General features: G+C 49.1%; 1 protein-coding gene, 1 long non-coding RNA gene and 1 other non-coding gene across 5 annotated transcripts; 2 read left to right on the top strand and 1 right to left on the bottom strand.

The window, feature by feature from the left end:
* Positions 1–533: 533 nt before the first annotated feature.
* Positions 534–9048, bottom strand: PRMT5 (protein arginine methyltransferase 5). Of its 3 annotated transcripts, XM_002718065.6 has the most exons (17): positions 8919–9048; positions 8165–8283; positions 7766–7851; positions 7463–7597; positions 6714–6826; positions 6523–6572; positions 6154–6317; positions 5540–5701; positions 5305–5382; positions 5160–5218; positions 4953–5075; positions 4693–4868; positions 3023–3132; positions 2735–2828; positions 2480–2596; positions 2223–2287; positions 534–1090 (listed from the first exon to the last, which is right to left on the bottom strand). In XM_002718065.6, the coding sequence occupies exons 1-17, from the start codon at positions 9026–9028 to the stop codon at positions 938–940; spliced, it is 1914 nt and encodes a 637-aa protein (XP_002718111.1). In that variant the 5' UTR covers positions 9029–9048; the 3' UTR covers positions 534–937. The 3 variants fall into 3 exon arrangements, with proteins under 3 accessions (XP_002718111.1, XP_089166056.1, XP_089166055.1); XM_089309930.1 differs by lacking the exon at positions 8165–8283 and having other exon boundaries at positions 7766–7921; XM_089309929.1 differs by lacking the exon at positions 8165–8283.
* Positions 9049–9265: 217 nt separating this feature from the next.
* Positions 9266–13667, top strand: LOC138844646 (uncharacterized). The gene is made up of 2 exons (XR_011380808.2): positions 9266–9432; positions 13336–13667. It is a non-coding gene; the product is annotated as an uncharacterized LOC138844646 (long non-coding RNA).
* TRNAR-ACG (transfer RNA arginine (anticodon ACG)) lies at positions 9381–9453 on the top strand. Its single transcript has one exon. It is a non-coding gene; the product is annotated as a tRNA-Arg (tRNA).
* Positions 13668–24204: the final 10537 nt, after the last annotated feature.

Genomic DNA, 24204 nt, shown 5'->3' with positions numbered 1-24204 from the left:
CACTTCCCTAGGGCTTCCAGTACCCCTGCAGGCTTCAGCTGCCTGACACAGGTGCTAAGCGCCAGTTAGAGAACTTGAGTTCCCGTTTTTGATTTGGGCGCGTAGGCACATTATGCCGTTGAAGACTTCATCTCCCCAGGCTGTAAGGCCGAAAATTGAACTAAATGATCTGATTTCAAACCCTAACCTGCTGATTTTATTCAAACCCAATACTTGGCTTGCCTGGATGGCTTCCAGTTTTTCCCCAAGAGCTGGCAGTGTGGCAACTCAGTTAGGTGGAAGGGAAGCTGGCTTCACGCCCTTTCTCTGTCCAAGGCAACGAACTCTATGCCTTTTCCCCAGAGAAAAGCCTGACACAGACCCTACAGGACAAGGGCTCGCTCTAGCTGGTTAGAAAGGCCCATGTCCAGGAGTCACTGCTCACCCAAGTAGGAAATAAAGCTCAGCCCCTATGGGTCTTGACAGGATAAGGGCACAGGCCTGAAAATGCCTGGGTCTAAAAGGTGTGGCAAATAGAAGCAGTGAACAGCAGATCAGAGCAAGAAAGGGCCATAACTTCACTTTATTTGTATTTCCTCTTACACAAAACCATCAAAACAAGAACAGAGAGGAGCAGAGGAAGGACTGAAAATGTTTCAATCCACACGTTCTCAGGGCTATTCCAGGAAGTTCTTGAGGCTGAGTGCCTGTCGGTGTAGCTTCAGGTCCCAGACTACCAATTCCTCATGTCCTGATCTGAGGTCTTCACAGATTGCTGGCTTTAGCCTTGCAATTAATTCTTATCCTTTGCCCACCTCGATGGAAGGCAGGAAATCAGACTGAAATGCTCCTCTCTCTCGGGCAAGCGGAATCACAGCCCAGAGATGTACAGCACCTTCTGTGCTACAAGAGCAGAACCTGAAGCCGCTTTCAAGGCTCTGGACACTTGCACGGAGCATCAGAGGCCAATGGTGTATGAGCGGCCGGTAGGGTTGTGAATAGCAGAACAAACTGGTGCTGTCACAGCCCATTCGTACCACACCTTCTTGGAGTTGCTGCATCGCCAGAAACGCACACAAATAGTCTGGCCTTCACGCACTGTAATGGGTTGCTGCAAGAAGAAAGGTAGGGAGGTTTGATGTGGAGCTAATAAATTATTTGTGACAGCATATTAAGGTAGGTGTGGAGCTAAAATGATAAACCCAACAGACTGTTTCCAACCCTCATGAAGCTTAAAGTCTATCAGAACACTCAGCAGACACTGAGCAAATCATCAAAACTATGGTAAATCAGGGGCTTATGAAAACACCTATGAGGAGCTGGCGCTGTGGCACAGCAGACTGAGCTGCCATCCTGCAGAGCGTCAGTTCAAGACCAGGCTGTACCGCTTACAATACAACTCCCTGCTAATGCCCCTGGGAAAGCAGAAGATGGCCCAAGTGCCACCCATGTGGGAGACCTGGAGAGAGTTCCAGGTTCATGGCTTTGACCTGGCCACTTGGGTAGTGAACCAGTAGATGGAAGATCTCTCCATCCCTCCCTCCTTCTTTATGACTCTGCCTTTAAAAATACATAAATAAATCTTAAAGACTACAATTTAAAACACCTGTGAAAGGTGGTCAGGGAAAGTTTATCTGATAATAAAAATGCACAAGGAGACCTCCAGGAGAGGTTGACTGGAGGAAAACATGAGCAAAGAACCTGCCAGCCTAGGAGAGAGGTGAGAAAACCTGAGGGAAGAAAGAGGATGGGCACTTAGAGGAACCAGAAGGTCTGCAGGGCTGAAGCCATGTAAGCAACAGGACAGTCTCTGAAAAGGCAAGTAAGGCGAGACACTCCAAGGCTTGTAAGCAATGTTCCGGATTTTGATCTTTATCCTAAGGGTTATGAGAAGGCACTGAAGTGTTTTAGACAGGGGAGAGATAAAGTCATAGTTTTTTTTTTTGTTTTTTTTTGTTTTTTTTTTTTTAAGAAAAAAAGAGAGAGGGAGGGAGGGAAGGAGAGGTAGAGAGAGGTAAAGAGAGAGGGAGAGGGAGAGGGAAAAAGAGAGATTGGACAGAAGAGTAGCCAGGAGAGATGTAGGTAGAAGGCTCTTGCAGATAATTCCAGCACCTACAAGTGGAATAGAAGAGCTTGTAAGAGCAGGACACTGGGTCACAGGTATCAGCCTAGGAGAGGGAAGGGGGCACAACACCAATGGCACAAGCTACTCCTTAACTGTCAGTCTTAAAGGTGATTCCTACCTTAATGGGGAAGAGGATGGGAAACCAAGAGAACATCCCAGGAGAGTGAGTCTCTGGACGGATACCTGTGTGGACAAATGAAAAACACCCTGTTCTCCAAGACTGAGCCTTTTATCTAGGAGAGGCTGTTCTGTGATCATAAGCAACCAAAGATCTCCATTCATGGACTCCTGGGCTCCCCAGGAATCCAAAGGAGACACAAACACAAGCCCGCACCACACCCACATATCCTGCCATCCACAGCCCAAGACACTCACTCAGAGTGATGTCCCGATAAAGCACAGTCTCGAAGTAGCCCGCGAAGCCATGCAGCACCGTGTTCACCTCCACGGGGAACTCCAAGGTGCAGTAGCGGTTGTTGTCAATCAGAGGATCTGCAAGGAAAAGAACTCTACGGATGATGAGGGACCAGAAGCCCTAGGCCACTTGGTGAAGCTTGGACCATGTAAGGTGGACGGGACAGCAAGGGGAGAAAGCAGGGGGGTGAGGACAGAGGCCACGCAGGAACCCACCTCTGTTGGGATGGCTGAAGGTGAAACAGGGCTGAGGCGCAGAGAGCTGGTGGAAGTTGTGCAGCCGCACCACATAAGGCATCTCAAACTGGGCCTGTCCCGCGTAAGAAAGAGCAAGAGGGAGAGCTGGAGGAGACAGGCAAGAGAGCCTACCTCCTCAGGGAAACACTCAAAAGCCCAGGGGTACAGAGAGAAACACAGTTTCCCTTGATCCACTTCCCCCCATCTCCTCATCTTCTCCAGGAGCGGAATACTACTTTGTCCTTCCCCAGGACGGTGGCTCTTTACCTCAGGGTCACGGTCCTTTTCCCGACAGGCTCGAACCTCATTGTACAGCTTGGAGGAGGAGATGGGAGCCAGGAAGGAGGTGTACTCCCCAGGGATGCTCACGCCATCATCTGCAGAGCAGGAGGTCAGATTCCCAAGGGAGGGAAATGAGCTGTGCCTGCACTAACCAAAGCCTCAGACCTCCCACGTCCACACAGACCAAGGCTGGCATGGGAATGGCGGAAGTCACTAAGTGCTATCACATCCAGGCTGGCCTGTCCCTAACTCCTAACATGGGGGAAATCTACCTCTAGATTAATGTACAGAATAACACAAGCTTAAAACCAAAGGAGGGCCGGCGCCGCGGCTCAATAGGCTAATCCTCCACCTAGCAGCGCCAGCACACCGGGTTCTAGTCCCGGTCGGGGCACCGGATTCTGTCCCGGTTGCCCCTCTTCCAGGCCAGCTCTCTGCTGTGGCCAGGGAGTGCAGTGGAGGATGGCCCAAGTCCTTGGGCCCTGCACCCCATGGAAGACCAGGAGAAGCACCTGGCGTGGTGCGCCGGCCGCAGCAGCCATTGGAGGGTGAACCAACGGCAAAGGAAGACCTTTCTCTCTGTATCTCTCACTGTCCACTCTGCCTGTCAAAAAAAAAAAAAAAAAAAAAAAAGGAGGGGCCAGCGTTGTGGCATAATGGGTTAAGCTGCTGCTGTGATGCCGGTACCCAGTGAGACCGCTGGTTTGGAGTCCTGGCCACTCCGCTTCCAATACAGCTCCCTGCTAATCCACCTCAGAAAGCAATAGAAGATGGCCCAAGTGCTTGGGCCCCTGCACCCACATGGGAGACCCAAATAGGGTTCTAGGCTCCTGGTTTCAGGTTTTCTTTTTCTTTCTTTTTTTTTTTTTTTTTTTTTTTTCCAGGCAGTGTTAGACAGTGAGAGAGAGACAGAGAGAGTTACAGACAGTGAGAGAGAGAGAGCAAGGTCTTCCTTCCATTGGTTCACTCCTCTAATAATGGCTGCTATGGCCACACTGTGCCATTCCAAAGCCAGGAGCCAGATGCTTCCTCCTGGTCTCCCATGCAGGTGCAGGGACCCAAGCACTTGGGCCATCCTCCGCTGCCCTCCCAGGCCACAGCAGAGAGCTGGACTGGAAGAGGAGCAACTGGACTAGTACCTGGCGCCCCAACCAGGACTAGAACCTGGGGTGCCGGCGCCACAGGCGGTGGATTAGCCAAGTGAGCCATGGCACTGGCCCCATGGTTTCAGTTTTGCACACCCCTAGCCACTGTGGCCATTTAGGGAGTGAATCAGTGGACAGAAGATCTCTTTCTCTCCCTCTCTGCCTTTCAAACAAATAAATAAACTTTTTTGTTTGTTTGTTTAGAAGATGAAAACCAAAGGAAACTAAGCTGGTGGTTCTTCTGTGGGGTCCACAAAGTTCCACAAGAAAGCCAAGCCCAGGTGAGTGGGATTCCACAGACCTCACGTGAAGAATCTCTGCCCTAGTTCCCTCATTTTATAGATGTGAACACTGAGGGCGAGAGAGAGGATTTCATTTGTTGAGGGCACAAGGCCAGCAGCTCTCAAAATCCATGCTGACCCAAGTCTAACTCACTTTCCCCCACAACCTGTAACCTCCCAGGCTGCTGCCACCCCTCCTGCCCCGCCATGTACCAGAACCCAGAGGCACCTTTTAAGAAGTGCTGGGCTCCGTCCAAGCACTCAGGTGACAGTTCATTGTCAGCAAAGGAGCCCAGAAGCTCACTGACAATGACATCCGCTTTCTCTGGAGCCACCCATTCCCGCATGTCTGACGAGACTACTGTCACCTGGCTTCCCCATTCTTCAAACTGCCAGTTCTCGAGCCTGAAACAGAGATGACACAGGTGAGGAGAGAGGCTTAGGAGAACTGGCCATGGGGACAAGGTTCCCAACAAGCAGACTACTCACGTCACCACAGCATTTGGGTTCTTCTCTACAGCGTACAGCTTTATCCGCCGATCAGCCTGCTTGGCTGCCCGCAAGGAAGCATTCACCAGGGGTCCCCGGCCTGCTCCCAGCACCATCAATACCCTGGGGGAGGGGAAGAGACAAGCAGACTAAGCAGACAAAGAAGTTCACGTGCAAGGCCCCCAGGTTTGCAGGGAAAGCACTCACTGGACATTGGAATCCTTCTCCTCCTCTGGTACACGGTCCAGCAAGCATTTATAGATGGCCTGGGGAAGGAGAGACTCATGGCTATAATTCCATCCTCACCCCGGTCATCCTGGCCCTGTGCTTCCCCAGCCCAGGCCCAGTGTACCTGCTGATACTGAGAGTATTTGATGGGGTCCTTTTCGAACACTTCATATGTCTGAGATTCCAGATTGTCCATCAGTGGCTGACGAATGAGAGGAAAAATACAAATTAAGTTTCTTGGCAAAGGCCAATGCACCAGAACATCAGATACTTTCCACTACCTCCCAAAGTAGAATCTTTGGGAGGATCCTGGGGCACTTCCCCCAAAAGATCTGTTTCCTAGTGTACTCCAAACCTACCTGGAGCGGGGACTGCAGGTAGTCTTCATAGCCCTTGGCAAAGAGTTCATAGGCATTGGGTGGAGGGCGGTTCTGGCTTAAGTATTCCAGGTACTGGAGGTAGGAGCAGAACTCCTTCTCTGAGTGGTGGTTGGTGCCGGTGATGATGAACTGTACCTCCAACTGTGAGGGAAGTCAGAGCATCAGACAGAGCTCACAAACCAAGGTTCTGGGTCGTGATGGTTTTGGGCCAAACAGCCCTAGCATAAAATAAAGCCCAGACCAACAGTTCTCCAGGGTCCGGCCCAATACCAACAAAAGTGGCTCAATAAACTTCCAAAGCCTTCTTACACTACCTAAGCACCATGCTGGCACAAGAGGCGCCAGGGCTCCTTACTGTAAACTTATTAAATGACAATCTTGTAGGCTCCAGTTCCTTTTGAAAGGTTCCTGGGGCTCCCTTGAACATTTCCTTTGCTGGGCTCAAAACTCTCAACTTGACTGAAATAGCTCTCTAGAAACCAGAGAAGAGAAGTCCCATTCCCCTCCACCACCCCCAAGAAATTCGTTATGATGATGCATGTGTAAGGTAAGAGGTATAGCTGGCCCACCTTCAGAACCCTCCTACCATCTACCTTGAGGAGCCGGAAGATCAGCCTCTGGTGCATCTTAGAAAGAACGGGAAATCCTTTCTTATTGGTCAGGAAAATGCTGGTGGGGAGAATGGCTGCTTTGATGGGCTCCCCAAGCCAACGGTCAATGACGTGATTAGATGGGAGGTCAGCCCCAATTTCAAGAGCTACACAGGGAACAGAAAATGCTGTCAACCATTGCCAGGAGAGAAACCCTTCCTTTCTCCCTTGTACAAGTTGTTTCCTCTCAAGAGCAAGGCAGATTCAGGCCGAGGGAAAGTGGTCAAGCTTGCTCACTATGGACAAAACTGCTGAGTGCTGTGCACAGACGCCACAGGAAGGACACTTATCCCAGGACCCTTGTAGACTCACCTACTGCAATCCTCTTGCTATAGTCACACAAAGTTCGGAAGTTGTGCCACCTGCCCAGAGTTGGATACAGAAAAACACACATATGTGTGGCCCACCAATCACCACAGCTCAAGGAGACTTCCCGACAGGCTCTACCCATACTTCCCTTCACCCTGCCCCTTGCTCTGGAGTAGTAGCAAAAGGAGACATACCACATCCACGTCTTCTCCTCCCCACTGTACTCCTCTGAGTGTGGAGCTGGTGCATTCTCAATTATATCATCTCTCAGGTCCTCCGGTGCCACCAAGGGCACACGCATCCAGAACTGCACATCAACAGGTGCCCTTTTAGAACTCGCTCTTGAACTCATTGGGTCCAATAACCATCTCACAATTAAAAAGACCTTGATCCAGATCTCAAATTAACCCCTTTAGATGGTTTTCCCAATTTGTGATTTTGTACATGTATCCTGTATATATCCTTAAGCAAATATCTGCCTTGTGGGGCCAACAATGTGCTGTAGCTGGCTAAGCCTCTGTCTAAGGTGCTGGCATTCCATATGGGCACAGATTCTAGTCCCAGCCATTCCTCTTCCGACCCAGCTCTCTGCTATGGCCTGGGAAAGCAGTAGAAGAGGGCCCGAGTGCTTGAGAGACCTGGAAGAAGCTCCTGGCTCTTGGCTTTGGATCAGCCTAGCTGCGGCCATTTGGAGAGTGAACCAGCAGATGGAAGATATTTCTCTCTGTAACTCTACCTCCCTTAAAAAAAAAATCTGCCTTGTGTTTCAATTGTAAAGTTTCAAGAAATAATGAGATATTGTGAAACTGTCTGTTAGCAGGGGAGTGAGCAATAATTTCCATTCTGCCAAATTTCCGCTTCACTGACTGGCAGGCCCAAGAAGCTCCCGCACAGAGCCTGACTACCATGATATGCAGTGGGAAAAAGAGACCCTCGACCATACCATGGAGGAGTGGTGGCCAGTGTGGATGTGGTTGGTCAAAACTCTGGCCAGGTTTGTGTTATCTTCCTGATTAAGGGGCAGCAGGAAAGCCGGAAGACCCAGATACGCCCCAAAATTCAGCTCCTGTAACATGGCCTGGAATGGAGAACGGGAGGAAAATGTTAAGAGCTAACCTCCAAATAGCTTTCATTGCATTCTGTTAGTTGATTTTGTAACTGATGGAAGGGAAAAACGCTCTCCCACCCAGCTCGGGTACAGAGGTCATCTTTAGAACGCTCCAGGAGAGGTCAAACACTGTCTTACCGCCTCCGAGTTCCTGCGGATCTTCTCCACTCTCGAGTCTGGACGGATCCATGGAGAGAGCTTTCCCACAATTAGCGTATTCCAGTCTGCACTCCCCCACCCGGGAAAGACAAAAACTGAATGAGGTTCAGTACTGTACTGGTTCAATTTCTAGTTCTTGGTAGGGAACAGAAAATAGAGATGAGAGACAAAGGCATTTTCCACCACAGACATGGGATAGTCTGATGCAGAATAGGCAACTAAGGCTTTTAGCAAATAAGCAAGGAGAAAACGAGAATTCCCTAGATCCCAGGGGCTATCCAATATATCCAAGTCAGAAAAGGAGGAGAACGAGGGCTCTGATAAAGCAGAGGTTGTTACTGCTGCTAACAATTAAGGGGCATATGGGATGGTCCCTACCCCTTCCTGACAGCAGTAGGTCTGATCGTGTCTGGGGGCCCGGCCGATTCTTAGCAGGTTCCTGAGTGAACTCCCTCTTGAACCGCGGGTGGAAGACAGGCATGCAGAGGAAATCAAACCTACAACCGCGACAGACCCAGAATCATCATGTAAAGAGAGCCAAGCACTGCACTTAGGCTACCTCGACTGCGCACAGCCCTTTCAGATGCCACCAGTCACCGCGCTGGCTCCTGGTTGCAGCCCATCCTGGGACATACCACTTCCCTGCACCGTGCCTCAATTTCTCCCCCAAAACACAGGCAGGGAAAAGATGAGTAAGGGAAAACGACGGAAATCCACGCCAAGTAGCATTCTCTCTACTCTGGGGTCACTGGCTTTCCAGGACTGTGATGTTCAGAGCTGCCCCAGGGCTACCTACACCTACCCTCCCTGCACATGAACCTCCTCTCGCCTTTGCCCCCAACACTTCCCCCTACTCCCGCATACTCATTTTACCCCCGGAGCCCTAGGGGATTGGCTGTATGCCCCCTTTTTGTATCCCCGACAACTCCCCCGACTTCTGGACTCAGAGGCCACACGACTCCCCTAACTTTCCACCCGCCGGGCCGAAGCTGCTCCTCTCAGGAGTAATGGGGTTTCTCACGCCCTCGTCCCATCCGGCCCCTTCACCCCTGCCTCTCGGGGATGACTAGCCTGCCCTTTTCCGTCCTCGAGTTCGGACCCTGCATTCCGCCCGCGAAGGTCTGGCCCTCACCCCTGCTTGGCCACAGCCCCCAGTGTGTCAGCTATTTCGGGGACGCAATTGAGGTCCCTCCCGCTGGACACGCGGCTCCCACCGGCAGCCCCGACCGCCATCGCCGCCATCTTTCCCTCGCGCTCTCCACGCCGGGATTCCTTGATATTAGCAACCAATCACACGCTGAACCAGGCCCCGAGAAGGCGGGACGAGTCGCCTTAACAACCAGAGCGTCCTCCACAGCTCCGGAGCAAGAGACGGAGGGGTGGAGAGTGACTCTTCCCGCCAATCCGCGGGCTGCACCGTGACGTACGGCGTGGCTCCTGCAGATCTACCAATCTCAGGGTCTGGTTCGTGAAGAACCCGAATCTCCCAGAATGCTTTGTGCAGCCGCCGAATGCCGCCGAGGGACTACACGTCCCATGAAACCCTGCATTGTAAGCTTGAAGAATCATTACAGAGCCCAGCGCGATTGTCTCAGGGCCAGTGGCGCAATGGATAACGCGTCTGACTACGGATCAGAAGATTCCAGGTTCGACTCCTGGCTGGCTCGTTGGGACTGGTACTCCTTTATTGCATCACCTTCCCCAGAAATTGTGGTTTCCGTTTTCCTTCCTTCACTGTTGAAAGCTTTACTTCTTTCCACCCTCTCACTTTTCAGGTCCCAAGTTACTTGGGTCCTACAGCCATCTTTACTTAACCTTTTCCGTCACCTCTTTCAAATGTGTTCCTTGTGTCATTGCTTAGACCCAACTAAACTGGGTTAATGGCTGGGGTTCTGTTTAAACAAGATTTGTCCCCTTACTATGTTAACCTTTTTAAATAGATTGTGATAACTGACAGTGTTTAATAGTGCTTGTGTCTCAAACACAAAAAGGTGTAAATCAACACCTAAGCGCACACTCACAGCCCCTCGAGGTAGAGAAAACCAATTCTTAGTGAGAGATTGCAGTGGACGGGAATCATGGAAATGCATTTTCCCTTTACAGGAGAGAGACGGGAAAAAAGAAAGGAATGAAGCAAGGAAAGACGGAGAGAGGGAAATGGAGACCCCTGAAGGCAGGGAGCCCACAGGTTCAGCACTGAGGGCTGGAGAGGTGATCGCAGCACGAGAACCCTACGCAGGGGGCGTTAACAGAATTTGGGGTCCGCTTGTTAGGCGGGTGATAGCCCAGGGTTCTGTCAGTCCTTGCGGTTCGTAGAGAATCGGGGTTTGGGTCTGGACGTGCTGAAGTGGATGTCTAGGGGGCGCTGTGTAACAGAGCTGGGTGAACCGTGGTCTGAACCGAATAGGATCTGGAGCCCGCCGGAAGAACGGTAGCTAACGAAGCCCTGAGAGTGATGAGCTGACCGTAGCCGGTGCGGATCAGAGGCCTGGGAAACCCGGAAAGGGAGCAGGAGGGGATGAGCCCCACGAGTCCTGGGTGCGACTTAAGTGCCCCCAACGGATGAGAGTCAGAAAAGCAAAGCGCCAAGAAAATGCACCATGAAGCCTGAAGGGGTTGGAGATGCTGTGTCTTCTATTATTATTGTTATTATTACCAGACTTTTTGTGTACTTCTGGATCCCATATTACATTTAATTGTCACATCTCTCTAGATTCCTCTTGGCTGTAGCAGTTTCTCAGCTGTTTCTTGTCTCTGATGATCTTGATAGTTTGATGGTATTGGCCAGATAGACTATACAATGCTCCTCTACTGGAATCTGATGTTATGGGTTTGGGGAGGTCATGGAGGCCGAATATCATTTCATCATTTCATCAAGGGCACATACTATCCTCGTGATGAATGACCTTTACCACCTGAGAGAAACAGGGTGGGTCAGGTTTCCCCACTGTGAAGTGACTCCCTGCCCCTCCTCCCACTGCAACTTCCCACACTGTTCTTTGGAAGGAAGTGACTCTGTATGGCCCGTCCTCACTTCCGGACTGGGGGAGGTGGCTCCACCTCCTTCAGGGTGCCTGTCTTCAGAGCGCAGGTGGAAGTTTTCTTTTCAAGCCTGTTCAGGGGATGGCTGTGCACAGGAAGTGGGTCTTGGCAGACATTTTCAGAGGTAGAAGGAGTTCCCCAGGAGCTTTGAGTGTTCTCTGCCCCAGCTGTGCCCACCCAAACTCTGCATTCACGGAACATTTATTAGATGTTGCTGCTTCAGAAGCTGATTATCTGGGTTGTGGACCATCTGTGCTCCTGGCAGCTCACGCCTGATTATCAAGCCGGTGGCTGCTCTGGTGGTTAGCTAGCCTATCCATGGGTGAGAGGGAAAGAGAAATCTAGAAAACCATAAAATAATTCTCACCGAAAAGGATTTGTGTCAAAAGAGCCTAGAATTTCTGCCTGACCTTAAATTCTGTTTATGTGGGTTGAATGTCATGTGTGTATGTGGTCTTTGCATTCTTGTTCAAAATGGTCTCAGCCATTTAGCAAGCAGAATGCTGAACGGTTCCCAGCAGTTCCACACCACATTGTTCTTGGCCTTTCCTGTGGCACTTGCTTGTGCCATTAAGAACAGCGTGTAACTATGGGCCTGTCTCCGTGCCCTGCAGAGGAACAAGAAGAAAAAGACTGAAGCAGAAACAGAGAAACCTCATGAGGACTGGGCTCTATGTCCTAGGCCGTAAGCCAAAGTTGCCGTAGTCTGTCTTAGGCTTGGCATCCCTGGGCTCTGCTCTCCGTGTTGAACTCCCGACTCGCAGGCACTGAGTCACCGTTAGACTGTGGGATGTTGTTCTTTGCTGCAGATGAGACAGGGACATGGTGGAACAGAAGGGCAGACACCCTGGGTGAGAAATAGTGCCCCTTCCTCCCACAGGCCAGAGCGTTGGAGACTTTCTGGAAGCCCATTCTCCACCCCCAGCCAACAAGCACTCCTCCCCGGCAGGCCTACTTCTTGCTCCTGATCCTGGTTTTTGTCTTGGGTGGAATGTCTCTAGCCCACTGGAAGCCCTCTTTTCCTCTTCTGTGCTCACATCCCCTCCCAGCACTGTGTGCCTCCCGCCCCCCCAGACCCACCTTCGCTCACCTCTGTGTCTGCCCAGCCAGCTGCACTCCGCGACACCACAGTAATGGCCTGTGTGACCCTCCCACTGCTCCAAATTGCTTCTTCACGATGAGAGCTGTCCTCAGCTACAAAGTGGCAGAGTTACTGAGGCAAAATAATCTGTGCCAATTTGCATTCTCTTCCTTGTCACCTTTATTATCCAGTATTTATCTGTCAAAATGAATAGAAAGCAGGAACTGTTCAGAACACAGGAAAGATGGAAAACCACTGTATTTATGAAACCAGAACATAGTTAATAACAAAACCTGTCAGAAATAGCACCCCAAAAAAGCCATCCACCAATCTCAGTTATGGATATAAATGAAAAAAAAAATCCTAAAATATTTACATGGTAATTATATAACACAACCAATTAGGACTTATCCCAAGAATTTACACAAGATTACACATTAGGAAGTTTATTCATAAAATAGGTCAAAAATAAACCAACAAGAAAAACACTTGATCATTTTTACTAGTGGAAGAAGACAATATGGGGGCTGGCACTGTGGCACAGCAGTGTCTGCAGTGCCGGCATCCCATATGGGCGCCGGTTTAAGTCCCAGCTGCTTCACTTCTGATCCAGCTCTCTGCTATGGCCTGGGAAAGCAGTGGAAGATGGCCCAAGTCCTTGGGTTCCTGCACCCACATAGGAGACCTGGAAGAAGCTCCTGTCTCCTGACTTTGGATCAGTGCAGCTCCAGCCATTGTGGCCATCTGGGGAATGAACCAGCAAATGGAAGCTCGCTCTCTCTCTCTCTCTCTCTCTCTCTCCCTCTCTCTCTCTCTCTCTGCCTCTCTGTAGCTCTGACCTCTGCTTTCAAATAAATAATTAAAAAAAGAAAAGACAATATGTTAAGTCAACACCATTTGCTATAAACACTCTTTAATCTTAATATTCTTTATATGTGTGTATATGAAGTCAACAACTTGCATGACGATGAAATGAAACAAAAATGTCTACTCTCATCACTGGGTTATTTAATATTATTCTGAAAAATCCAATACAATAAGACTGGAAATGAAAAAAAAGGTGTTATAACTTTTGGAAAAGGAGAGGCAAATTTATCATTGTTTGCAGTTGAGATGATGGGGTACATAGAAAATCCATGAGAATCAATTTTGTAAATGATGAGAATTAATAATGGAATGCAGAGATGTCACTTGATGCAAGAAAATATGAAATATGTAGCTTTGTTTCATATTAAGAAGAACCAGTTAGAAGATATAATTAATAAAATATTCCAATAAAAAAGACAGTTAAGAACATGACCTATGGAGCCATATGTCTGAAGGTGAACCAGTAGATGGAAGCTCTCTCTCTGTCCCTCCCTTTCTCTCTAACTCTGACTTCTGAATAAATTAATAAATAAATCTCTTTGAAAAAATCTGCTTGCAGGGCCGACGCTGTGGCGTACCAGTTAAATCTGCTACTTGCAGTGCCAGCATCCCATATGGACACCAGTTCAAGTCCCGGCTGCTCCTTTTCTGATCCAGCTCTCTGCTATGGCATGGGAAAGTAGTAGAAGATGGCCCAAGTGCTTGGGTTCCTGCACCCACGTGGGAGACCTGGAAGAAGCTCCTGGCTCCTGGCTTCAGATTGGCGCAGTTCTGACCATTGTGGCCAATTGGGGAGTGAACCAGTGGATGGAAGACCTCTCTCTCTGTCTCTCCTTCTTTCTCTGTGTAACTATGACTTTCAAATAAATAAATAAAAAAAATTTTTTAAAATCTGCTTGCTCATTTACTAACCATGTGACCCTGCCCCTTTTGGCCTCACTTTCCTCATTCATAAAATGAGAAGGTAATAGTTCTAACCTCACAAAGCTGTTATGAAGATGAATTAGTTGATAGAGTAAAGCATGTAGAACTTACTCTGTGCATAGTAGGACTTAACATATCGTAGCCACTGTGATTATGTTTTTCCCCTGTTTGTAATAGTAACTATCATAAAATGCTTAGCTGTACCTTTCCTGGAAAATGTGAGTTACTTATATAAGGAAAGTTACTAAACTTTGCTGAAAGATAATATAATAGAGGATTGAAAAAAATACAGAAGCAAGCTATATTCTTAGAAAAAGATGAATCTTATAAAGGTGTCAAATCTCACCAAATTAATTTTCCACTTTTACAACACTCAATCACAATTCTAATGGGATATTTTGCAACTTGATAAAATGATTCCATTGTTCATCTACAATAAAAGTCGACTAGAAAAAAAAAAAAGCAAAGAAAACTCAAAGAGAAGGAAAAGGGGACTTTCTGTATTTCCAGCCCTTGACCTAAAACCCTTCATGTAACAGAAATATGTAAATGCAAAAGAGGGCTGTAATAGTAGTTGGCATAAGAATAAACAGACTCACCTAGTGGCGCCGGCACACCAGGTTCTAGTCCCGATCGGGGCACCAGATACTGTCCCGGTTGCCCCTATTCCAGGCCAGCTCTATGCTGTGGCCAGGGAGTGCAGTGGAGGATGGCCCAAGTGCTTGGGCCCTGCATCCCATGGGAGACCAGGAGAAGCACCTGGCTCCTGCCATCGGATCAGCGCGGTGCGCCGGCCACAGCGCGCCGGCCGTGGTGGCCATTGGAGGGTGAACCAACGGCAAAGGAAGACCTTTCTCTCTCTCTCTCTCTCTCATTATCCACTCTGCCTGTCAAAAAAAAAAAAAAAAAAAAAAAAAAAAAAGAATAAACAGACTCAAAGAGCCAAAACAGTAGCCCAGAAATAAACCTACTGAATTTAATTTGTGAAAATAATGGCTAGCATTTATTTTGTGTCAGGTTCTATGAAAAGCACTCTATAATCACAAAATTGTAAATCTTTAATCTTTACAAGGTCTCTGTGAGATAGGAAGTGTTATTCTTTTTTTTTTTTTTTTTTTTTTTTTTTTTGACAGGCAGAGTGGACAGTGAGAGAGAGAGAGACAGAGAGAAAGGTCTTCCTTTTGCCATTGGTTCACCCTCCAATGGCTGCTGCAGCCGGCAGCCCAGCACGCTGATCCGAAGGCAGAAGCCAGGTGCTTCTCCTGGTCTCCCATGCGGGTGCAGGGCCCAAGCACTTGGGCCATCCTCCACTGCACTCCTGGGCCACAGCAGAGAGCTGGACTGGAAGAGGGGTAGCTGGGACAGAATCCAGCGCCCTGACCGGGACTAGAGCCCGGTGTGCCGCCGCAGGCAGAGGATTAGCCTATTGAGCCGCAGCGCCGGCCGAAGTGTTATTCTTTTAGAAATGTATTGCACTTATTTTCATTTTATTTCAAAGGTGGAGAGAGAGAGAGAAGCAGTGATCTTTCATCCTCTGGTTCATTCCCTAAATACCAGCAACAGGCAGGGCTGAGCTGGGCTGTAGTCAGAAGCCAGGAACTCAGTCTGGGCCTTCCATATGAACGGCAGGGACCCAAGTGCTTGAGCATCTGGTGTGCATTACCAGAAAATCAAAATTGAAAGTGGGGTCAGCGCTCTGATACAGGATGCAGGGGTTCCCCAAATTGTGTACTGAGTGCTGCACCCAACACCCGCCCTGGAAGTGTTAATGTTACATGAAGTAACTAAGGCTTAGAGATGGATTTTAGATAGGTACAAACATATCAACTGACTCCAAGGCCTTTGACCTTAACCTTAAGACTACTGTAGCCCAGCGCTGTGGCTCACTTGTCTAATCCTCCGCCTGCGGCACCGGTACTCCGGATTCTAGTCCCAGTTGGGACACCGGATTCTGGCCCGGTTGCTCCTCTTCCAGTCCAGCTCTCTGCTGTGGCCCAAGTGCTTGGGTCCCTGCACCCACATGGGAGACCAGGAGGAAGCACCTGGCTCCTGGCTTTGGTTCGGTGCAGTGCGGCAGCCATAGCGGCCATTTGGGGGTGTCTAACTCTGCCTGTAAAAAAAAAAAAAAAAAAAGAGAGAGAGAGACTATCATAGACATTTCTCACAAACCAAGACAAAAACAAAGAGAAATGCTTAGTGCAGCAATTTTTTGTATCAAAAATGTAAAGCAAGTTGGATATAGTATGGTATGGTTAAATAAATACCTGTGCCAGGAAATCTCAGGAAGCCATCAAAAATCAATATTGTCAAAGAAAATGTAATAAAATGGGCAAATTCTTGTGTGCCATTAAGTGACACAGTGTACAAGCTGTACATACAGAATAACCTAAACTATATGGGGAAAAATTGTATTTTCCAAATTTTCTGTAAAACCATGTTAATATTATCATATATTTGTTTTTTGGAAAGTCAGAGTTACAGAGAGAGAGGGAAAGACAGACAGGTCCTCCATTTGCTGGTTCATTCCCCAATTGCCTGCAACGGCCGGAGCTGTGCCGATCTGAAGCCAGGATCTAGGAGCTTCCTCTGGGTTTCTCACTCAGGTACAGGGGCCCAAGGACTTGGGCCACCTCCCGCTGCTTTCCTAGGCCATAGCCCAGAGCTGGATTGGAAGTGCAGCAGCCAGTATTCAAACCGGCACCCATATGGCATGCCACCATTGCAGGTGGTGGCTTTACCCACTATGCGCCGTCTCCAATTTTTTTTACTGTTTATTTTCATCTTACCTCAAAAGCAGAGTGACAGGGAGTGAGCGAGCAAGCGAGTGAGCGAGAGCTCATCCATCTTTTTTTTTTTTTTTTTAAGATTTATTTTATTTATTTGAAAGAATTACAGAGAGAGGTAGATCGTTGGTTCACTCACCAGATGGCCACAACGGCCAGAGCTGAGCCCATCAGAATCCAGGATCCAAGAGCCTCCTCCAAGTCTCGCAGTGAGTGCAAGGGCCCAAGGACTTGGGCCATCCTCCACTGCTTTTCCAGGCCATAGCAGAGAGCTGGATTGGAAGAGGAGCAGCCAGGACTAGAACCGGCACTCATATGGGATGCTGGCACCTCAGGCCAGGGCTTTAACCCACTGTTCCCAAGAGCTCATCCATCTTCTGGTTTACTTTCCAAATGCCTGCAACAACCAGGGCTGGGCCAGTCTGTAGCTAGGATCCTGGAACTCTCTTGGGGTCACTGGACCAAGATCTGCTGCCTTCCAGAACGCATTAGCAGAAGCTGGATCGGAAATGGGGTAGCCAGGACTCAAACCAGGCACTCTGTTATGGGATGCCAGTGTCCTCAGCGGCAGCGTAATCTGCTTCCCCACAACACCCTCACAGGGGCAGCGTCTCTAAAAACATATCTGAAACCTGTTGTCTCCCCCAAGCTTTCTGCCGGTTTCTAGCCAAAGCCTCTCTTCTTCTCTGTAGGCTTCTTTATTTAATTAATTTATTTGAAAGGCACACAGAGAGGCAGAGGCAGAGAGAGGTCTTCCATTCACTGGTTCATTCCTCAGTTGGCCACAATGGCTGGAGCTGTGCTGATCCGAAGCCAGGAGCTTCTTTCAGGTCTCCCACGCAAGTGCAGGGGTCCAAGGACTTGGGCCATCTTCTACTGCTTTCCCAGGCCATAGCAGAGAGCTGGATCAGAAGTAGAGCAGCTGGGTCTTGAACAGATGCCCGTGTGGGATGCTGGCACTGCAGGCAGGGGCTTTACCCGCTACGCCACAGCGCCGGCCCCCTCTGTAGGCTTCTGTATCAGCAATTACTCTCACCCCTCATCACTAACATGATTGTCCACCTAGCCAGACTAATCTTTATTAATGCCTAACACACGCCAGGCACTTTCGTTATATCGTCTCACTTAATTCTTCAAGACATAATCTTGTGGGATAGGAATTAGTAACATGTCCATTTTGTAGATGAGAAAAATGCAGTGCTTTGAATGAAGTTATGCTTCAATTAAATGAACAGCCAGTGGAAGAATCCAGTTCTGATTGCCATGTCATTACTTTTAATTTAATGACAGCACTTCCCCCACAAATGGTCAAATGACCAAAATGTGTGTAAGGGCTTCCTACATGCCTGCGTGAGGCCGGATTCTCTTAATTCTCTTAACCAAAGCCATGCATCACCACAGAGAGAAGCACATATGGGAATCCAGCTGTCTTCTAGTAAGCCTGACATCAAGGACATTTGTCAAAATATAAAACAACGCCACTCGTCACCAGTTTTTTTTTTAATAGTTATTTTTCCTTAGCATGTGTTATGCTCATATGCAATGGTCTTTTAAAAAATGAATTATGGGGGCCGGCGCTGTGGCCTAGTGAATGAAGCTATAGCCTGTAGTGCTGGTATCCCATATGGGTGCTGGTTCAAATTCTAGCTGCTCCACTTCCAATCCAGCTCTTTGCTATGGCCTGGGAAAGCAGTAGAAGATGGTACAAGTGCCTGGGCCCCTGCACTTGTGTGGGAGACCTGGAAGAAGCTCCTGGCTTCGGATTAGCCCAGCTCTAGCTGTTGCAACCATTTGAGGAGTGAACCAGCATATAGAAGACCCCCCCTCAAATTAATTTTAAAAAATGAATTGTCGGGGGGCAGCACCACCTGCAGTGCCAACATCTCATATGGGTACCAGTTTGAGTCCTGGCTGCTCCACTGCTGATCCAGCTTTGCTATGGCCTGGAAAGGCATTGGAGGATGGCCCAAGTTCTTGGGCCCCTGCATCCATGTGGGAGGCCCGAAGCTCCTGGCTCCTGGCTCCAGATAGATTGTGGCCATTTGGAGAGTGAACCAGTAGATGGAAGATCTCTCTTTGCCTCTGTCTCTCTGTAACTCTGACTTTCAAGTAAATAAATAAATCTTTTTTTTTTAAAGTAATTCAGTGAATTTAAAAAAAAAAATGCCGGCGCTGTGGCGAAACAGGTAAAGCCGCCACCTGCAGTGCCGGCTTCCCATATGGGCGCTGGTTAAAGTCCCAGCTGCTCCACTTCTTGTCCAGCTCCTGGCTCATGTGCCTGGGAAAGCAGCAGAAGATGGCACAAGCGCTTGGGTGTGCCCTTGCACCCACGTAGGAGACCTGGATGATGCTCCTGGCTTCTGGCTTCAGCCTGGCCTAACCCTGGGCATTGCAGCCATTTGGGGAGTAAACCAACAAATGGAAGGGATCTCTCTCTCTCTCTCTCTCTCTAACACTGGCTTTCAAATAAATAAATAAATAAATAAGAAGTTTTTAATGAATTAATAAGCAATTAAAAATGTTTATTTATTTGAAAGTCAGAGTTACATAGAGAGAGGAGAGGCAGAGAGAGAGAGAGGGAGAGAGAGTCTTCCATCTGGTGGTTCACTTCCCAGTTGGCTGCAACAGCAGGAGCTGCGCCAATCCGAAGCCAGGAGCCAGGAACTTCTTCCAGGTCTCCCATGAGGGTGCAGGAGCCCAAGGACTTGGGCCATCTTGTACTACTTTCCCAGGCCATAGCAGGGAGCTGGATCAGAAGTGGAGCAGCCAGTCTCGAACCAGTGCCCATCTGGGATGCCAGTGCCTCAGGCCAGGGCATTAACCCACTGCGCCACAGTGCTGGCCCCAATAAGCAAATATTTTTAAATTTTCTGTTTTACTTTTGAACATAGAAAATATATGGATAAAATAGGTAAAACTTACATAAACAAAAGCCTTTGGAGTCCTCAAAAATCCTTAAGAGAGTAAAGCAGGCCTGAGACCAAAAAGATGGAGAGTACCTGCTTTATAGCTATCTACCTTCCAGGAGTTTCCGGAGTTGCAAACAGGCTCAAACATGCTTCCCAGCCCAGCAAGGGCCTTTTAAACCTGCCTGCGATGCACCATAAAGAAGCTGTAACAAAGTCTGATTTGGAAGAACTCTGCTAGTTGGAATGATAATAGGGAGGCAGAATTTGAGGTAGGCCTCAAAGGTGATTTGATTTTAGGAGTAGAGGAGTCCCCGTGGGACCTTCAGTGCAGCAGTTAAGACACTATTTGAGATGCCCGCATCCCGGATATCATAGTGCCTGGGCCAGGGTCCTGGCTGTGCATCCAGTTACAGCTTCCTGCTACTGCGCATCTTGGGAGGCAAAGTCCTTGCCATCCATATAGGAGACCTGGATTGCGTTCCTGGCTCCTGGCTTTGGTCTGGCCCAGCCCTGCCTGTTGCTGGCATTTGAGGAATGAACCAGAGGTTGGAAGATCTCTCTGTGGATCTCTTTCTCTCTTTCAAATAAAATGAAAATGTTAAAGAGCAGAGTTCATATCAGGTGGAGAACAGTAACAAACGCAGGGAGGCAGGAAATGGTGAGTGAGCCCACCAGGGCAGCTTGGGACGCATGGAGGATGTCAGAAGAAAGGTGGGTACACAGAGCTGCACCGTGGCTAAGCCGTGCACGACTAAGCCGTGTGACTGTTCTGAACAGAGAAATGACAAAATGAAGTGAATATTACACAATGCTTCGAAAGGCACATCAGAATCACCATGACAACTGATCTGACAGTGCTGTGGACAACGTGAGGAGGGCGGCTAGGACTGTTTGCAGGAGACCAGATGAGGTTCTGAGAAGAATGGGACAGTGGAAGGGAAAGGTGCCAACTGCCCATGCTGGCTGTCTCACAGGGTGGTAGGACACTGGTGAGATCTTGGGCCCAGAGCTTCCATTTCTTGGCAGGTTTTGTGTGACTCCACATCCCCTGCAACACCTACCGGAGACCAGGTTTGTGGCAGAGTGGGTTAAGTTGCCACTTAGGATGCTGGCCTCCCTTGTCAGAGTAATGGCTTGAGCCCTGGCTGTCCCACTTCTGATCCAGCTTTCTGCTAATGTGTCTGGGAAGGGAGAAGATGGTCCATGTACCTGGTCTCCTGCCCGCCATGTGAAAAACTGGGCTGGCGCCATGGCTCACTTGGTTAATCCTCCACTTGCGGTGCCAGCATCCCATATGGGCACTGGGTTCTAGCCTCGGCTGCTCCTCTTCCAGTCCAGCTCTCTGCTGTGGCCCGGGATGGATGGCCCAAGTGCTTGGGCCCCTGCACCCATACGGAAGGCCAGGAGGAAGCTCCTGGCTCCTGACTTTGGATCAGCATAGCTCCGGGCTGTAGCAGCGGCCATTTTGGCGGTGAATCAACGAAAGGAAGACCTTTCTCTCTGTCTCTCTCTGTCTCTCTCACTGTCTAACTCTGTCAGATAAATTTAAAAAAAAAAAAAAAAAAAGGAAAAGAAAAACTGGGATGGAGTTCCTGGCTTCAGCCTGGTCCAGACCTGGCTATCACAGCTATTTGAGGAGTGAATCGGCATATTGAAGATCCCTCTCTCACTCTTCCACTCTTTCTCTCTTGTTCTGCCTTTCAAATAAATAAATAAATCCTTAAAAAAGGAAAACTGTACTGCCAGCATACATGGGAGGCTAGCACTCACTGATGTCAGGGATGTGCATTCGATATATGGAGTATCCCTTTCCCAGATCAAAGAAAAATGGAAACCAAATCTGGAAGCATGATTTTTTTTTTTTTTTTTTTTTTTGACAGGCAGAGTGGATAGTGAGAGAGAGAGACAAGAGAGAAAGGTCTTCCTTTTGCTGTTGGTTCACCCTCCAATGGCCACCACGGCCGGCGCACTGCGGCTGGCACACCGTGCTGATCCGATGGCAGGAGCCAGGTGCTTCTCCTGGTCTCCGATGGGGTGCAGGGCCCAAGCACTTGGGCCATCCTTCACTGCACTCCCTGGCCACAGCAGCGAGCTGGCCTGGAAGAGGGGCAACCGGGACAGAATCCGGCGCCCTGACCGGGACTAGAACCCGGTGTGCCGGCGCAGCTAGGTGGAGGATTAGCCTAGTGAGCCACGGCGCCGGCCATGATTTTCTTAAAAGGGGTATGTTTGAGCCCAGGGCCCAGAGGGTCTTGGGACAGCAGGTTCTGGGGCTAAACTGCCTGGGTTCACTCCAGGATTCTTCAAATTACTAGCTTTGTGACCTTGCGTAACTTACCTGCTCTCTGTTCCTTACTTTTCCCATTCATAATGTGGAACTTGGCTGATATAATTAAATAACTTACCACATGCAAAGTACTGTGCAATCATGTCTGATATTTCAAAGCTCTTGTTTGACAGAGAAATCGGTAACCAGGGCTTGCTCCTGTTCCCCGCGTAGCCCCTCTCCAGTGACCTCCCTCTTGTCCCCTGTTCAGTGGCTGTTTTAAACAGCTTATGGCTGGATGAAAACCAATACCTTATGTGACAGTTAAGGTTTATTTTTAAAGATTTATTTTTATTTATTTGAAAGGCTGAATTACAGAGATAGGAGGAGAGACAGAAAGAGAGAGAGAGAGAGTGACCATCCGCTGGTTCACTCCCCAAATGGCTACGATGCCTGGGGCTGGACTAGGCCAAAGTAGGACCCTGGAACCAGGAGCTTCTTTTGGGTCCCCCACGTTGGTGCAGGGGCTCAAGCACTTGGGCCATCTTCTGCTGTTTCCCAGGCACATTAGCAAGGAGCTGGATCAGAAGTGGAGCAGCTGGGACTTGAACCGGTGCCCATATAGGATGCTGGGACTGCAGGTGATGGCTTAACCCGCTATGCCACAATGCCAGCCCATGACAGTTATTTTAATGTGTTGGCTGAGGTAGCCCATTGTGCTCAGATATTTAATTAAACACTAATCTAGATGTTGCAGTAAAGGTGTTCTATAGACATAGTTAGCATCTATAATTAGTTGACTTTATATAAATAAGAATATTGTCCTTGATAATGGGGATAGGTCTTATCCAGACAGTGAAGGCATTAAGAGCAAAAACTGAGGTTTCCTAGAGAAGAAATTCTGCCTCAAGACTTCAACTTCACAGAGCTGGTGTTTGGCAGAGCAGATTAAGGCACCACTTGCAATGGCAGAATCATATACACTGGTTTGAGTCCTGACTGCTCTACTTCTTTATTTTATTTTACTTATTTGCTCCACTTCTGATCCAGCTCTCTGCTAAGTGCCTGGGAAGGATGGAGTTCCAGGTTCCTGGCTTTGGCCTGGCCCAACCCTGCTGTTGCCAGCATTTGAGGAGTGAACCAGTGAAGGAAAGATATCTATCCCTCTCTCCCCTTCCTCCTTCCCTCTTGCTCTGCCTTTCAAATAAGTAAAGCAAAATCTGAGTGGTTTTTTTTTAAGATTTATTTATTTGAAAGGCAGAGTTACAGAAAGGTCGAGGCAGCGTTACAAAGAGGCAGAGAGAGAGAGAGAGAGATCGTCTTCCACTGGTTCACTCCCCAAATGGCCTCTACAGCCAGAGCTGGACTAATCTGAAGCCAGGAGCCAAGAGCTTCTTCTAGGTCTCCCAAACAGGTCCAGGGGCTTAAGGACTTGAGCCATCTTCTACTGCTTTCCCAGGCCATAGCAGAGACCTGGATTGGGAGTGGAGCAGCCAGGACTCAAACGGGCACTCATATGGGGTGTTGGCACTGCAGGTGGCAGCTTTACCTGCTATACCAGAGGGCCGGCCCCAAGCATCCCTCCTGCTTGCTTCCAGCCGGCTGGCCTACCCTATGGATTTCAGATGTGCCAGCTTCCAGTCACATGAGCCAATTCCTTACAAGAAATCTCTCTGTCGCCGGCGCCACAGTTCACTAGGCTAATCCTCCGCCTTGCAGCGCTGGCACACCAGGTTCTAGCCCCGGTCGGGGCGCCGGATTCTGTCCTGGTTGCCCCTTTTCCAGGCCAGCTCTCTGCTGTGGCCCGGGAGTGCAGTGGAGGATGGCCTTCGGATCAGTGCGGTGCGCCGGCTGCGGCGGCCATTGGAGGGTGAACCAACGGCAAAGGAAGACCTTTCTCTCTGTCTCTCACTGTCCACTCTGCCTGTCAAAAAAAAATTTTTTTTTTTTTGACAGGCAGAGTGGACAGTGAGAGAGAGAGACAGAGAGAGAAAGGTCTTCCTTTGCCGTTGGTTCACCCTCCAATGGCCGCCGCTGCAGCCGGCGCACCGCGCTGATCCGATGGCAGGAGCCAGGATCCAGGTGCTTTTCCTGGTCTCCCATGGGGTGCAGGGCCCAAGCACCTGGGCCATCCTCCACTGCACTCCCTGGCCATAGCAGAGAGCTGGCCTGGAAGAGGGGCAACCGGGACAGAATCCGGCGCCCCGACCGGGACTAGAACCCGGTGTGCCGGCACCGCAAGGCGGAGGATTAGCCTATTGAGCCACGGTGCCGGCTCAAAAAAATTTTTTTTTAATTAAAAAAAAAAAAAAAAAAGGAGCTGGGTGCCTGAGAAGCTGCTAAAAAAAAAAAATCTCTCTGTCTTGTATGTGTGTTTGTGTTTATATATCTATATATCAGGTTCCATTTCTCTAGAAAACCCCAACCTTGCTCTTTGGATAGTCCCTGAGGCTATCCATCCAGACTTGGTACATATAGGTATCTCTAAATTTCAGTTGTATTTTCTTTCTTGGCCGCCACGGCTGGTGCACTGCGGCCGGCGCACC

The sequence above is a fragment of the Oryctolagus cuniculus genome, chromosome 12 (assembly GCF_051225735.1).
Source record: "Oryctolagus cuniculus isolate XC-2025 breed Fujian yellow rabbit chromosome 12, ASM5122573v1, whole genome shotgun sequence".
Taxonomy (NCBI): Eukaryota; Metazoa; Chordata; class Mammalia; order Lagomorpha; family Leporidae; genus Oryctolagus; species Oryctolagus cuniculus.
Note: the sequence above shows the minus strand (reverse complement) of the source record. Positions and strands in the feature narration are given on the sequence as shown.